Below are 16,343 nucleotides of genomic sequence, written 5' to 3' on the forward strand. Positions count from 1 at the left end.
TACACACATACACATAAAATAAAAATAATAAAACATTAAAAAAAAAAAGGCTGAAGAGATGACTCAGCAATTAATAAGAGCACTTGCTGATCTTCCAGAGGACAGGAGTTCACCCAGCAACCACACTGGTTGGCTCACAACCACTTACAACTGCAGCTCCTGGGGGATCCAACACCTCTGGCCTCTGTGAGCACCTGTACTCATATATGTGCACATACCTACACATAGACAAACATTACATAATTAAAAATAAAAATAAGCCAGGTGGTGGCACACACCTTTAATCCCAGCACTTGGGAGGCAAGAGGCAGGAGAATCTTAGTGAGTTTGAGGCCAGCCTGGTCTACATAGCAAGTTCCAGGACAGCTGGGGCTGTCTCAAAAAGACCAAACCCGTTTCAAAAAGACCAAAAAAAAAAAAAATTCTACCAGGTATGGTTTAATCCCACCACCACTTGGGAGGCAGAGGCTGGTGGATCTCTGAGTTTGAGGCCTGCCTGGTCTATAACAGCGAATTTGAGGCCAGCCAAGACTACATAGCTCAAAAGATGCAAGGTCAGATTGTAAGCTTCACATTTTAGGAATATTAAGGAGGTTTCCCTGTCCAAAAAGGGAAAGTCAGATTTGGGGGCAAAAGAATGCCAGGAAATATCTTCCAAATTTTTAGTTAAAAAAAAAAAAAAAGCCAGCCAGGCATGGTGGCACATGCCTTTAATCCCAGCACTCTGGAGGCAGAGGCAGGTGGGTCTTTCTGAGTTCCAGGCCAGCCTGGTCTACATAGCAACTTCCAGGCCAGCTAGGGCTACAGCGAGACCCTGTCTTAGACCAAGAAAAAAGTTGCAATAGTAAAATCTTATTTTTTTTTAAAAAATATTTTTATCGTATGAGTGTATTGCCTGCATGTGAGTGAGTGCACCCATGTATGCAATGCTGCAGAGGTCAGAAGAGGGCTTTGAATTCCCCTGGAACTGGAGTTAAGGACAGTTCACAGCCACCATGTGGGTGCTGGGAATTGAACCCGGGTCCTCCACAAGAGCAGTCAAGTGCTCTTAACCAACTGAGCCATCTCTCCAGCCTTGTAAAATCTTATCTTTAACAATGACTACAACTTCTTTTAGTAATTAGGAATAAGTAGAGATAATTAAAAAAATAAAATTTTAACAAGGACTTATATGAAATTTTAATAGGAAATTTAAAGTTATATACCATTTTTGGCTTCTCATCTTTCCTAACCCACTTTCCTTCCACCTCACCAGAAAAGACAGTCCAGAGTCAAGTAAGGAAAAAACATTACAACTCTTCTTCCCTGGCCTCCTCTCATACTCCAAGACCCTTTTGTCCCAAGCTCAGTTTCCATTTAGATTACATACCCGCTCCAGGAAGACATCCCTTTTAGTGAATTTTCGTACTGCTGTGAGCGTGTCCTGCACAATACCCATGACAGGTCGATTGCTCTGGGGAGTGACAATCATTCGAGGCACCATGGCTAACTCTTGGATCTCTGCCCTTGTCTCCAGAGACTGTGGCAGGTGCAAGTTCATTTCATCCCCATCAAAGTCTGCATTGTATGGAGTTGTCACACTGTAACCAAGGAGAGAAAGAACTCCAATTGGGAAGATGTCTTCAGCCACAGATAATGGAGCAGCCAAGCCTGCTCCCAACTCAGCTGGTTTCCCTCAAGTAGAGAACTGACCTGAGATTCAAGCGAAAAGTAGACCAGGGGAGGATGCGGACCCGATGCCCCATCATGGACATTTTGTGCAAAGTTGGCTGACGATTGAAGATAACAATGTCCCCATCACACATGTGCCGTTCCACCTAGGGAGGTGAGGTACAGAAAAGGGCTCAGTGAAGGAAGGACACTAAAAATGAAATGACAGTGGATCTAGAGTCCCTTGAAACTATAAGAGATAATACTGAAAAGTCTATCAACGATCTCCTTTTGGACCAGTCCTGGGCCAGACACTAGGCTACCAGAGAGATAATAAAACACAGTAACCACCAATCTTTTTTTTTTTTCTTCCCATTTTCAATCAAGCTTTTAATGAAAAAGTCATAAAATATCAGTTTCTCATCATTGTACATTAAGACTGCATGCTTCTGAATGGAGAGATCACTCGTGGTAAGTCACTCCGACACTGGAGAGCTGCACAGCTGCAGCTCCAACCTGAATGTATCCAAATGCTTTAGAGAAGTAAACGCAACGTGATGAGTGGCAACAGTAGTGGCCATACAGGAGTGCGATCCAGCATCCCTCCCCTACTCTGGGAAGGGCATACAGGACATGATCCCTCTTCCAGTTCCAATTAAACAAACAGATACACCCCATCCCTCTTGAGGTAGGAGCCCAACCTGGGGCCCCTGGAGAAAATGAGTGATAGGTGGAGTACAAGGAGGCTCCTCTCAGCACCTGGCCTCAGGGCCCCACCAAGTGGAGGTGGGGAGACCCTGGGAACTCTCCCTGACCCAAGTGAGGTCTGTTATGCAGCATTTTGAGGTCAATAAATTACAGCAAAAAATAGCAAGGTGAGGTAGGGGGAGAGGTTCCTGGTAAAAAGTTAAAGTGGGATGACTGAAGCTGGAGGCATCCTAGGAAGGGGATCCTGGGCAGCCTCAGTCTCCACAGCCCTCACCCATCCCCAGGTTTGGAAAGTCAGACTAGACTCTAGTCAGGCCCCTCTCCATCCCTCATTCCTGGCATCCATTACATAGGCTCAATTATGAGTAATCACCAATCTTAAAGAAATCAATCTACAGAGAAAACAAAGAAACAGCAAGCTGGGCATGACAGCACGTGCCTTTAAACCACACCTGGCAGGCAAAGCCAGGTGGATCTCTGTTAGTTCAAAGCCAGCCTGGTCAACATAGTGAGTTCCAGGTCAGCTGGGGCTACAGGGAAACCCTGTCTCAAAAAGACCAAACAATAACAACAATAACAACAAGATAGCGAATGTGGCATTTTGCCCCAATCTTCCATGGATCTCTCCTGCCACAGGTGATATAACCCCACTCTGTCATCACTGGCTGGCAAAACATTTGTTTTTAAGAGTTAACCTTGGGAAAAAAAAAAAAAGACACCAAGTGCCACACATCTGTAAGCCAGCACTCAGAAGCCTAAGGCAGGAAAAACATGAATTTGAGCTCAAGAGTTCCAGGTTAGCCCAGTCTCAAAAACGAAAAATAAACACACACACACACAATGAAAACAAAAAACTCAATAATCCTAGATTCTAGTGAATAATTCTAGGCCCAGTGCTGGACCAGGACCAGCCCCATTCTAGGATGCTTCCTGCTCAAGTGATTAAGAAGTATGATGGCCTATTACATGCCTTATAGCCAGTCTGCAGGTGCAGGTCACTGGGCTTAGGGTGGAAACGCAAGTCAATTCGATCACCGTTGTCCCGAATGATGTACTTGGCCCCTGGGTACTGGCTATTCCCCCTGCGTACTAATTCCTGAAGTCTAGAAAGGAAGTAAATACAAAATGAACAAAATGCTTTCCAAAAAGCCCCTGTTCCCACCTTTATCCCAAGACCCCAAGTAGAACCCAAACTTCTAAACCTCAATACATCCCCATCTCACTCCAAGCCCTCTTCCCCCAGATGAGGAAGGCACACCTCTGAGAACATGTGTGCTCTACCCCCAACTCTGGTCACTGTGGACAGGGCTCATGGACTGAAGCATACCTGTCAATGTTGAAGGGGGTAACAATCTCTGCAAATGTCATGTTGGCAGCAATGGAACGGGGCACACCAACTTGGTCAATGGACAAGTTAGGATCAGGGGTAATGACAGTGCGGGCTGAGAAGTCCACTCGCTTGCCCATCAGGTTTCCTCGAACCCGTCCTTCCTTGCCCTTCAACCGTTGCTTTAGGGACTTGAGGGGACGGCCAGATTTCTGCATGGCCTATGAGAAAACACGGGAAGGGGGCACCAAGGTGGTCAGTACTGGGCCCTCCTCCAGACCTCTGATGCCTCATGCTGGCCCCCACCCTGGCTCCAATCCACAAGGGCAGGAGTGTGCAGACGCACACGGGGCAAGCCAGGCAATTCGTTGTCCACCATGGTGGCCACATGGAACTGGAGGAGCTTCACATCCTCTGCGATGACATGGGCAGCCGCGCCATTCTGCTCATTCCGTCGCAGCTGATTGTTGATCTTCACAATATCAGCCAGTTTGTGAGTTAGGTCATCCTGAAGCAGGAAGTCAGCATCATCAGTCAAACCACCACTGAGAGCTCAGCATGCACATGCCAGGCACACAGTGTAGCTCTCTTCACACAACCCTGGGAGGCAAAACCAGGCCTGCTCACACCGACTCAGAGATAGGAAAACCCCTTTGTGATTTTTAACCATGTTAAAGGTTTGTTGCCTGTTTAAAGGTTATACAGCTAGCAAGTGGCAGAGTATTTTCTAACTCAGATCTGTCAATTTGCCCCTGTATACATGCCACCCCAGGGTTTCCTCCCCTTAAGATACCTAGCCGTCTACCCCAAATGCAGAGTCCTAAAGCAGCTGACCTGGTTTCGGGCTGAACCCTGCATCACCACAGCAGGCCGCACAGACAGAGGAGGCACAGGCAGCACTGTGACAATCATCCACTCAGGCCGGGCATAGCGAGGCTCCATGCCCAGCACAAAACACTCCTCGTCTGAGATGCGTTTGAAGATTTCATGTACTCGTTCTGGACTCAACAAGATTTTCTTCTCTTGAGAGTCCTCATTAACATGCTTCCATTCAGCATACAACTCCAGGCCAGAGCGCCGAATTCGAGGCTGGTACCGCCCACAGCCACCATGGCCCTTCCAAGGAGAGAAGAATAATCATCAGAACCTAGCACTGGGCTATTCCTACCACACCAGGCAAGCACCTCCCACTCCTCCATGGCTTTTTGGTCCCCTTGATTCTTATCCTCCCTCCAGACCTCTATGACCACCTTCCCAATAGTCTTTGCCAGTTCCAGTTACCTTCTCTTTGGTCAGATCCTCATCACCCTCAGGCTGCTCCACGCCAAACTTGTTGTCCATCTCCTCCCCACCCTCGCAAATGTTTTTGCCCTTGCAAAGGTCATAGACATGTGTGAGCCGCTTCTTTGGCTGCCCTTTAGACTTAGCCAGGATGTCCTTGATTTTGGGGTTGTTCTGGGGACAGAGCAGAACAGGATCAACTGGAGTCATCCCTCTGCCCCAGTCAGCAACTGCCCTCCCAGACTAGGGCCCATGCCGACTCACAGAGTCCACAAGCAGTTTGGAGCAGAAGAAACAGACACAGCGCAAAACCTTCATTGTCTTCACCAGGAAGCCCACATGAAATACAGGTTTGGCCAGTTCGATGTGGCCAAAGTGGCCAGGACACTCTGTCATGTTTCCTGTGGAAACAGACACCTGACACTTTCCTCACAGCTCCTACCGACCTCAGAGAGGTTTTCAAGTATCCAGCCTACTTTCTTAAAGGATCCAAGACTGTCCCCAGCACTTACCTGCACATGTTTGACAACGGCCAGTCCGCTCAATCACTCCCTGCCTTGGATCCATCAGGCCCCCAAGCTTGGGGCGGCCTCCCTCAGTTGTCTCTGGGTATTTGATGCCACCCTCTGTTACAGACATCCGCTTCTGCAGAAAAGAAAGGCCAGTAATAATAAGTAGGAGTCCTAGTTTTCAGCCTTCGTGGCTGGAGAGCTCTGTACTAAGGCCTAAGGAAATCCCAAACCACTTATATTTAGCCTGCCATGAGATGGAAAGATCAGTATAGTTTTAACTCTGGAAATACTCAACTTGAGTATCACAAATCAAAAGCATGGCCCACTTACTGTGTGTGGAGGAAGGGATAGAAGGTGGCGAGTGCTCATACTAGAAATGTAGGTGACCCTGGGTACTATACCAATTGTCTATCTCTAGTATTTTGTTTTCAGAGAATCTTGCTATGCAGCCTGGGCTGACCTCAAACTCAAAATCCTCCTGCCTCATTCTCCCAAATGCTGAGATTACACATGTGCACCACCATACCCAGTTCACCTGGCTCCAGTACTTGAACCCGACATCCTTCTGGGTTGAATTCTAGGTCACTGACATCCATAGGATTTAACATAAAAGGAAATGAAAATTGCTTCAAAAGGTAGGGGTGGGGGTAGGGGGTGTCAAAACCAAAACTGATGTTTAATTATTTCTTCTCCCAAGCTGAAATCAGGCTCATGAATCTGGATCCTGGAAGGAACTTCTCTTCCTGCAATGTGCCTTGACAGCCCAAGAGTGTTGCCTCAAGACATGCCTGCCAACTCTTAGCTCCCAATGAGGAACAAAGCACCTGGCAATTGTCTTGCCTCTTAATCCATATCTTCACTTATTTCTGCCTTCTCAAGGGCCTATATTGCCTCAACACATCCATATCCAAATGGCAATTTTCTGGTAAAACGGGATAACCAGGTGCTGTAAAGGCTGGTAGACCAGCAATGTACAGCTGAAGTCCCAAGAAATGTGTAGCCCAGGACTCAATTGAGGCCAATTCAGTGAAGAGAACCAGGGGTAGCTTAGTAGTAGTTATAGTACTTTCTTGTCCATGTGTATGTATGTGGTGGGGGTAGTCCTCATGATCAAACCCAGGGCCTAAAGCATGCAGGGCAAGCACTCTTGTCAAAAAGCCCTATCCTGGTTCAAAAGTAGCTAGGAGACCGAAAAAGAGACTTCTGCCCTGGTGGTCAAGGCAACCTTTAGTATCCTTTCAAACAATGAAAACCAGAATTTCAATTTAGTTAGGTTTTGATCCACCAACTGCCAGAAGGATGAAGTTCAAAGAATTTAAAAGCTTCATTTGAGAAACTGAAGAGATGGCTCAGTGGGTTAAAGGTACTTATAGACTGCTCTTGCAGAAGATCCAAGTTTGGTTCCCTGCACCCATGTTGGGTGGCTCAAGGTTTCCAAGGAAACCAATGTGCGCGCACGAACACAAAACTTAAAATAATAAAAATTTCGCCGGGCATGGTGGCACATGCCTTTAGTCCTAGCACTTGGGAGGCAGAGGCAGACAGATCTCTGTTAGTTCGAGGCCAGCTTGGTCTACACAGCAAGTTCCAGGTCAGTTGGATCTACAGGGAGACCCTATCTCAAAAAGACAAAAAAATAAAAATTTCATTTGAGCCAGGCATGGTGATGCAGGGCCTTTAATCCTAGCATTTGGGAGGCAGAGGCAGGCGGATCTTTGTGAGTTCAAGGCTAGCCTGGTCTAGTGAGTTCCAGGACAACTGGGGCTACAGGGAGACCCTATCTCAAAAAGACAAAAAAAAAAAAAAAAAAAAAAAAAAAAAGCTGTGTTGGCGTAAGCCTTTAATTCCAGAGTTTGAGGCCAGTGTGGTCTACATAGTGAGTTCCAGGGAGATCCATCTCAAAACAAAACAAAACAATTTTTTTTTCATTTGTGTGTCAACTTCGAGCCAGACACAAAACTTGTTTCTCTAATCCTAACCACCGACCTCCTAGGAATGAAGTCTTCTCTTAGACGCTAGAAACCTGGTATCACATCAAGTGGTTTACCCAAAGCTTCAGTCTCAAGTAGTCAGCAGAAGTCAAACCCAACACACTCTCTTGTCTGAAACAAAGGCTTATCCCACTCTCCCATGTTGAAGTAGAAGCTATTTTGTTTTTTATTTATGTGTATATGTATGTGCCTGTATGAATTTATGTGTATTATGTGTGTGCAAGGTCAGAAGAGGGCATTAGATCCTCTGGAACTGGAGTTACAGGTGGTTGTGAGATGTCATGTGCATGCTGGGAACTGAACCCAGGTCCTCTGCAAGAGCAGTGAATGCTCTTAAGCACTGAGCCATCTCATTCGTTTTTGAGATAGGGTCTAATGTAGTCCAGGCTGGCTTTGAACTCTTTGTGTAGCTGAACTCCACCATGTTCTGTTTTTTTAGGGCCTCATGCATGAGCCACATTCCTAACCCCCAACCCTTTTTTAAAAATTTTTGAGACAGGGTCTCATGTATCCCAGGGTAGCCTTAGGCTTCCTATGTAGCTGATGATCTCAAATAAGATCTCCTTTTCTTTTTCCTGAACCGCTCCCCCTTTTCTAGATCACCTGGCTGAAGTTGTGGATAGTTGGTGTTAGCCACCATGTGGGGTGCTGAGAACTGAACCTGGGTCCTCTAAAGAACAGGGTCTCCCTGTAGCCCCAGCTGGCCTTGAATTCAGAGATCTGCCTGCCTCTGCCTCCTGCCTCCAGCCATTTTTTTGAGACAGGGTTTTTCTATATAGCCCTGAGTAGCCTTGAACTTGCTATGTAGACCAGGCTGGCCTAGAACCTGTAAGCAGATCCTCCTGTCTCTGCTTCCCTAGTGCTAGGATTACAGGCATGAGCCATCACATCCAGTATATACAGTGCTGAAGAATGAACCCAGGGCTTTACGTATGATAAGGCAAGCAGTTTATCAATTAAGCTACACTCCCAGCCCCGGAAATAATTATTCAGAGTCTACAACATATTCTCTTGGTGCCATGCAGTGCTACTTACTCGTTCTTACCTTCATAAGTAAGTATCAAGGGGCTAGAGAGATAGCGCTGTGGTTAAGAGCACTGGTTGCTCTTCCAGAGGACCTGGATTTGGTTCCCAGCACCCACATGGTGCCTAACAACTGTTTGAACTCCAGTTCCAGTATCCAATGTCCTCTTTCTGGCCTCCACAGGTTTATACACATATGGTGCACTTACATACATGCAGCCAAAACGCTCATATACATAAAATAAAAATACTTAAATAATGGGCTGGAGAGATGGCTCAGTGCTCTTGCAAAGGACCCGGGTTCAATTCCCAACACCCACATGGTGGCTATGAACTGTCCTTAACTCCAGTTCCAGGGGAATCCGAAACCTTCTTCTGACCTCCGCGGCACTGCATGACATGGGTGCACTCACATGCAGGCAATACACTCATACACATAAAATAAAAATAATAAAAATTTTAAAAAATACTTAATAGTAACAACAGAAAGCTCCACTGCCTCAATTTTAGAGATTATAAACTTCAGAGGCCCAAGAGCATACAAAAATAAATGGACAGAATCATGACTGGAATCCAGGCCTGAGTTTCACCAATGCGTTCTTTTCACTACATCAAGTTTCAATGATTATACATTATACACAGCTACCTTCATTAAATCTCCTTCCACCACCACCACTTCTGCTAAGCCAGTGAGTCTACTATGCCATATTCAAAGACTCCTCTTCAGTACTCAGCTTGCTGCCCTGTGATGTATGCATAAGGACATTATTTGAAGCTCGTCTTCTATTTTCACACCAGCATTCCTGACCTCTTTTGGCTGTTGCCTCTTTACCTTCATAATCTCTTCTGCTTTGGTCTGCTTCTTAGACACTGTTAATCCCCTGGGTTTTAGCTAATCCATATTTCTCATGCACTCTATAGGAAGTCCTGCATTTTTCACTACTGTATTACACTGTTGACTCTCAAAGTTTACCTCTAGAAATTCCTTTTCTTTTGGATGCATATATTTAACTACTGATGTCCCTGAAGATATACCATTGCTAAGTCAAATTCTACATACCAGAAAGCAAACTTCTCTACAAAACCTTTTCCTTTTCAAAACCCCACCGCCCCATGTGGCAGCCAAGTCAAAAACTTGTTTTATTAACTTACCATTCCTTACTCTCATGTGTAAAATGGTTTGGAATTCTGGCTTTATAACTTGTGAACCAAGTAACATTAAGAACTTAAGTAGTCTGCTTAAGACAGGATGTAACAGGTGCTCAATAAATAACCATTATAATAATCATTCACTAAGACTTCCTAAATACATCTTAAATTTTGTCCCTCTTCTTTATGCCTACAAACATTGTTTTAATTCAGGTCTTTCCTTTGTAGACTCACAGATCATTAGTCCCTCTCCAACCCATCTAGAAACACAATCAGGTACTCCTTCTAGAGTGGAAAGCTTAGAGTCGGGTGTGATGGAGTCTACCTGTAATCCTAGCACTTGGGAGGTTGAGGCAGATCATAATTTCCAGACTGGCTAGCTACTGGCCTGGGCTTCATAATAAAACCCTGTGCAAAAAATAATTAAATAATGAGCTGGTGAGATGGCTCCACACATAAATAAATGCTCTTGCCAACTCAGATGACCTGAGTTCGATCTTTGGGACCATCATGGAGGAGAGAACCAACTTCCTTTTTTTATTCTTTTTTTTTTTTTTTTCGAGACAGGGTCTCCCTGTAACCACAGTTGTCCTGGAACTCCCTAAGTCAACCAGGCTGGCCTTGAACTCACAGAGATCCATGTGCCTCTGCCTCCTGAGTGCTGGTGCCCAGCTGAGAACCAACTTCCTGAAGTTGTCCTCTGACCTCCATATGTGCATCATGTGTGTACATACACACACAATAAATGTTTTAAAACAATTAGTAAATAACCAGGCTTGTTAGCACATGCCTTAAATCCCAGCACTCAAGAGGCAGAGTCAGGCAAATTTTTGTGAGATCCAGGTCAACTTGTTCTACATATCCAGTTCCAGGACAGGTAGGGCTATAGGTAGGGTACCCATGTGCATATGGGCAGCACTAATTGGGCTCCGTGAGTAAAAAAAAAAAAAGAACAGAGTTGGAGAAATGGCTCATGGTTAAGAGGACTTGTTCTTGCAGAGGACCCAGGTTCAGTTCCCAGCACCCACATAGTGGCTCAAAGCAACTTCAGTTCCAGGAGATCCTATACCTTCTTCTGGACTCCACTGGCACTACACACACGGCACCCTTACATACATGTAGGCAAAACACTCATACACATAGAATCAAAATAAATAAAATACGACAAATTTTATTTTTTTAGAAAGGCACAAAGTGCTGTGAAGGGGTCCAGGAAGAGTTGGAGGGGTGCTGCGAGGAGTAGATATGATCTAAATATACTATATTAATATATGAAATCACCAAAGAGTAACATCTTTTAAATAGTGAAAATCTAATCTGGGAACAGTGTCTAACTCAGAACAACTTATAAATGATTTTATGATATCTTCATCTTTATTTCCAATGCTCCACACCTTCTTGTTTGCCCCTCAGTAACAGAATCTCTACAGTCTCCTATCATCCATTCACAGCATGAGCCACACTCTTCTGGGGTTTCAACCTGTTAGTGCTTCTATCTGCCTGGAATGCCTACTCAGCTCACATTCAGAGTTGTAAGGATCTTGTAGACATGCTTCCTACAGGCAGCTTTTCAGAACCTCCCCAAGACAGATACAGACCCCTCCCCATTGCTTCTATATAGTACCTCTGTCTCTACATCCACTGCATTGTGATAAAATTACTAGAGTCTATCTTCTCTAAGCAAGCCAGTGTCCCCTGAGCATCCTGGATCTCATTCATGTGCTTATCTAATACAAGGCAATACATGTATTAGTTGGTTAAACTACACTGTATAAGAGCTACCATTAGGGGCTGGAGAGGTGGCAGAGGGGTTAAGAGCACTCACTGGCTGTTCTAACAGAGGACTTGGGTGGGATCAGTACCCAGCACCCACATGGCAGCTAGCAACAGTCAGTAACTCTAATTCCAGGGGAACTGATACCCTCTTCTGGTCCTTTTGGGCATTGCACACATGGGTGCACTACATGCAAGAAAAACACTCATACACATAAAAATAAAAAATTTTTTAAAAGTTGGGGATTTAGTTCAGTGGTAGAGTGCTTGCCTAGCAAGGCCCTGGATTTGGTCCTCAGCTGGGGGGGGGGGGGGGCAACACAGACGGACCATCTACCACTAAGTGAGGTACCCAGAAACCAGAAAGAACTAAGGAATAAAGAATCCCTGCTAGTCAAGCAGTCCCCTAATACGCAACCAGATTAGCTACTACTGGGCAGAAACCAAAACCACCTGCAGGTTCAAGGCTGAAGAGGTTCTAAATACCCAAAACTTCACCAAGATGATATGAAAATCACTAAGGGAGACAGCCAGTGTGGGACTAAACTAATAGCTGGAGCCTTACCAGCTTCGTGTCCCATATGTGAAGATTTGTGCACTATGAATGAAATGCAAAAAAAATAGTAGACATGGATCTGGCCACTGATTATATAGGAATCTAAGGAAAATCATACTGAATTTTTCACATCTCTGCTGGGTGTGGTGGCGCACACCTTTGATCCCAGCACTTGGGAGGCAGAGGCAGGCGGATCTCTGTGAGTTTGAGGCCAGCCTAGTCTACAGTGAGTTCCAAGACAACTGGTACTACAGGAGACCCTGTCTCAAAAAGACCCCCCCCCAAATTTTTTTTCACATCTCCCCCTGCAGAAAGTCTAGATTCACTAAGCCCATCACCCTTCTAATGACTGATTCTACTCCCAGGCGTTCTAAGACCAGACTAAAGGCTCTTCTGGCAGCAAGCTCAAGTGCATGAATGAAAGGACTACTCTCCACCACAGGCTTAAACAAATGCCCAGTCACAGGTTGGGTTTTCTTCTGGGTATGACACCAGGTCACAGAAGGAAAAAAAAAAAAAGGGCTGCTCTACAAATTTAGTAATATTTCATTATTTCATTCTCTTTCCTATGCCCTCAGCAAACCACATAAGATCCTTACAACTTTTAATGTTGATCACTTTCCAGCTTTATTTAGTACATCCTCTTATCCTCCATATTTACATTCTAACTACAGCAAGTTATCTCAAAATTCCTCTGGCTTCACACCCCTTCACCCCGCTTTATTCATTTGTAAGACTCAGCTCAGATATCGTCTCCAACCCATCTTTTTAAAAGGTTTATTTTAGCTTACACTTTGAGGGAATTCAGTACATCATGGATGGGAAGGCATGGTGGCAAGTACATGAAGTGGCTGGTCACACTGTGTCTGTGGTCCAGAAGCGGAGCTAGAAGTCCCCTTCTTAGGAAGTCTCGGCTTCATAAGACTGAGATAGTCTTATCTAGTCTGTGTGTGCACATGTATACAAACACGTGTGTATGAAACAGGTTCTCTCACTGAACCAGGAGCTCACCAATTCGGTTAGTCTGCCTAGCCAGCAAGAACCAGGGACCTTCCTGTCTACATCCCATGCTGGGATCACAGGCCCATACCACTGTATCTGGCTTTTTACACAGATGCTGAAGATGGAAACACAGGTCCCTATGTATGCAGCAAGTTCATTATCAACTGAGCCATCTCCATAGTGCCAAGTGTTGTATCTTTTAAAAAGAAGTGAAAGGCCAGGCAGGATGGTTCATGTTTGTTATCCCAGCACTGAGGAAGCAGAAGAAGGCAAATTTGAGGCCAGCCTGGGTTATGTAGTATTTCTAGGTCAGCCAAGACTATATGTCATGAGACTCTGTCTCAAAATAAAAAAAAGTATGCTCCTATTTTCACATAAATGGGCCTCGTTCTGCATATTCCTAAACAACTTTATTACGTAGTAACAATACCAGTGTCTCTGTAACTTTCACAGCACTCCACAAGCCAAAAGAGCCAGTTATTAAGAAAAGAGACCCAATGCCAGGTGTGGTGGCAGAGGCAGAGGCAGGCAAATCTCTGTGAGTTCCAGGTCAGCCTGGTCTACACAGTGAGTTCCAGCCTAGCTGGGGCTACAGGGAGACCCTGTCTCAAAAAGACCAAAAAAAAAAGAAAGAAAGAAAGAAAAAAGAAAACAGACCCAAACTTAGTATTTGTATCTTAGCAACTACTAGCCATTTGAAAAAAAAAACAAACACATAAGCTGAAAAACCATTTTAATTTGTTAAAATCAGAGCTAAGTGTGGTAGAGCATGCCTTTAATCCCATGCACTCAGGAAGCTGAAGCAGGCAGATCTCTGTAAAACCAAGGCCAGCCTGGTCTACACAGCGAGTTCTAGGCCAACTGTGACTATCTCGAAAAAACAAAACAAAGCGCTGGAGAGATGGCTCAGTGGTTAAAAGCAATGGCTGCTCTTGCAGAGGACCCAGGTTCAGTTACCAGCACCCACATGGCAGCTAACAACCATCCATAACTCCAGTTCCAGGGAATCCAAGCCCCTCTTCTGGCCTCTGTGCGCAGTGCAAGCATAAGTGCATTTACATATATGTAGGCAAACACTCATATACATAAAGAATAAAAATAAGTATTGAAACAGCAACAAGAAACAAAACCCAGGGCTGGAAAAATGGCTTAGTAGTTAAGAGTAGCATTGGCTCAGAGGACCCAGGCTTGGTTCCCAGCAACTTTGAGTTGAATGACTTACTTACATACATGTAGACAAAACACTCATAACACATTAAAAAATAAATTAAAACTTAAAAAAAAATTTTTTTAAAGCCAGGCATCGTGGCGTATGCTTGCAATCTCATACTCAGGAGGCTGAGGCAGGAAGATTGAGAGTTCAAGGCCAGCCTGTGCTACACAGAGACCTTGCCTAAATAAGAAATTAAAGAATATTTTTATCCCCCTCATAATAAAAATGTCTTATTACAACTGTTCAACACTATATAACTTCTCAACCTTGGGATCTGACTGGATAGTACCACCCTTATTTCTTACTCCAAATAATTTCCACTAAACCTTAGCAACTGCTTAAATTGCTGCTCTGTGGTTCAGGTATAAAGGTGTATATATATACCTGTAATCCTAGAACTTAGAACAGAGTTTAAAGCCTACCCCGAAACACTCTCTCAAAAAACAAAAATGTCAAGGCAGGAGAGATGGCCCAGCTGCTAAGAAGCATGCACTGCTCTTGCAGAATTCAGTTCCCAGCACCCATGTCAGGCTCAGAGCCCCTGTAACTACAGCTCCTGGGGCATCCATCACGTCTGATCTCTGCAGGCACCTGTACTCGCATGTACATAACCCCCTCACAGACACATGCATACACATAAAAGTAATTTTTTAAAGAATCTATTTCAAAAAAAAAAAAGACAAACTAAACCAAACAACCAAACAAAAAAAATCCAGCTTCACAAAGATATGACATCATTCAAAGAGATAAAGCCCATCTAATGTTGAAACTGAACCATTTGGAACTAGTAGTTCACAGGACACCTATGCTTTTTTCTAAAATGCAAAACTATTGAGTGTGCTGCAGAGCCTCAGGTCTAACAGCAGTTTGGGAATACTGGATTTAACCTACTGAAACAGTCTTGCTCCATTCTAAGGATGGAACCTAAGTTATTCAAGAAGGCTTCCTATTAGTAAATATTTAGGTGACTTACTGACAACTGTCATTTTCAAACAATGTTAAAATAAAAAACCCTTCTACATATATTTGTACAACCACTTATTTACCCTAATAATTTTAATTATATGAGTATTAATACCAAAAACTATTTGAAATGCCGAAGACAGAGATGAATTAACAATATTCTATAGAGAACAAGAAACTAAAAAATTAATCCTTTCAAGAGTGACAGGCTTCCTACAGGCTCCTGGGACCCTTTTCAAATGAACCTATAGCAATGGTGTCAGCACACACAAGACCCATGCAAACTCAAGCAGACAAAACCCCAGCACAGAACTGTGGAAATGGGCAGCAGGCTCCAAACTTAGTGGAAGAATTATTGGCAGCTGATTACTGCTGGGGGAGGAAGAGCTGATCTTAAAGGAAGGGACTCTAGATAGGCTGACTAGACCTCAGTGAGTAACTTGCACTGAGGGACATCTGGGGACACTAACTTAACACAATAGGCCTTAACACAATGACAGAATGTATGAATTCCAGTGGGGGGACTATGGGAGGAGGCCAATGGGGAAGGGGGTATAGAGATGATTAAGGTGTTCTATATGCAATAAATAAAAATTCAATAAATTATTTTTTTTGTTTTCTTTTTTTGAGACAGGGTCTCCCTGTAGCCCCAGCTGTCCTAGAACTCACTATGTAGACTAACTAGGCTGGCCTTGAACTCTTGAGATCTGCCTGCCTCTGCCTCCAAAGTGCTGGGATTAAAGGCGTGTCCCACCACACCTGGCTAATTTTTAAAAAATATTTTATTACTTTATGTGTAGGAGTGTATTGCCTGCATGTATGTGAGTGCACCTGTGTTGTGCAATGCCACGAAGGTCAAAGGAGGGCTTCAGATTCTCCTGGAACTGGAGTTAAGAACGGTTCAGAGACACCATGTGGGTGCTGGGAATCGAACCCAGGTCCTCTGCAAGAGCAGACAGTGCTCTTAACCTCTGAGCCATCTCTCCAGCCCCTCAATAAATTTTTAAATTTTATTTTATGCTTATGTGTGTTATTGCCTGCATGTAGATAAGTGCACCGGTGTCACGCAACGCCTGTGGAGGTCAGAATGGGCTGTAGGATCCCCTGGGACTGGAGTTACAAACAGCTGTTAGCTGCCATGTGGGTGCTGGGATTCGAACCTGGGTCTTCTGCAAGAACAACCAGTGTTCTTAAC

General features: G+C 44.4%; 1 protein-coding gene across 1 annotated transcript in view; it reads right to left on the bottom strand.

Annotated features, from left to right (window-relative positions):
* Polr2a (RNA polymerase II subunit A) overlaps positions 1-16,343 on the bottom strand; it is a 32,944-nt gene that overhangs the window by 13,372 nt on the left and 3,229 nt on the right. The window contains exons 2-10 of the mRNA XM_008855805.3: positions 5,479-5,611; positions 5,231-5,367; positions 4,967-5,140; positions 4,520-4,801; positions 4,032-4,193; positions 3,686-3,906; positions 3,329-3,461; positions 1,693-1,817; positions 1,370-1,580 (exon numbers count right to left, since the gene is read on the bottom strand). Coding sequence (XP_008854027.1) covers positions 1,370-1,580; positions 1,693-1,817; positions 3,329-3,461; positions 3,686-3,906; positions 4,032-4,193; positions 4,520-4,801; positions 4,967-5,140; positions 5,231-5,367; positions 5,479-5,611 — 1,578 coding nt within the window. The remainder of the gene's footprint in view (positions 1-1,369; positions 1,581-1,692; positions 1,818-3,328; positions 3,462-3,685; positions 3,907-4,031; positions 4,194-4,519; positions 4,802-4,966; positions 5,141-5,230; positions 5,368-5,478; positions 5,612-16,343) is intronic.

The sequence above is a fragment of the Nannospalax galili genome, unplaced genomic scaffold (genome assembly GCF_000622305.1).
Source record: "Nannospalax galili isolate Female #2095 unplaced genomic scaffold, S.galili_v1.0 scaffold146, whole genome shotgun sequence".
NCBI lineage: Eukaryota > Metazoa > Chordata > Mammalia > Rodentia > Spalacidae > Nannospalax > Nannospalax galili.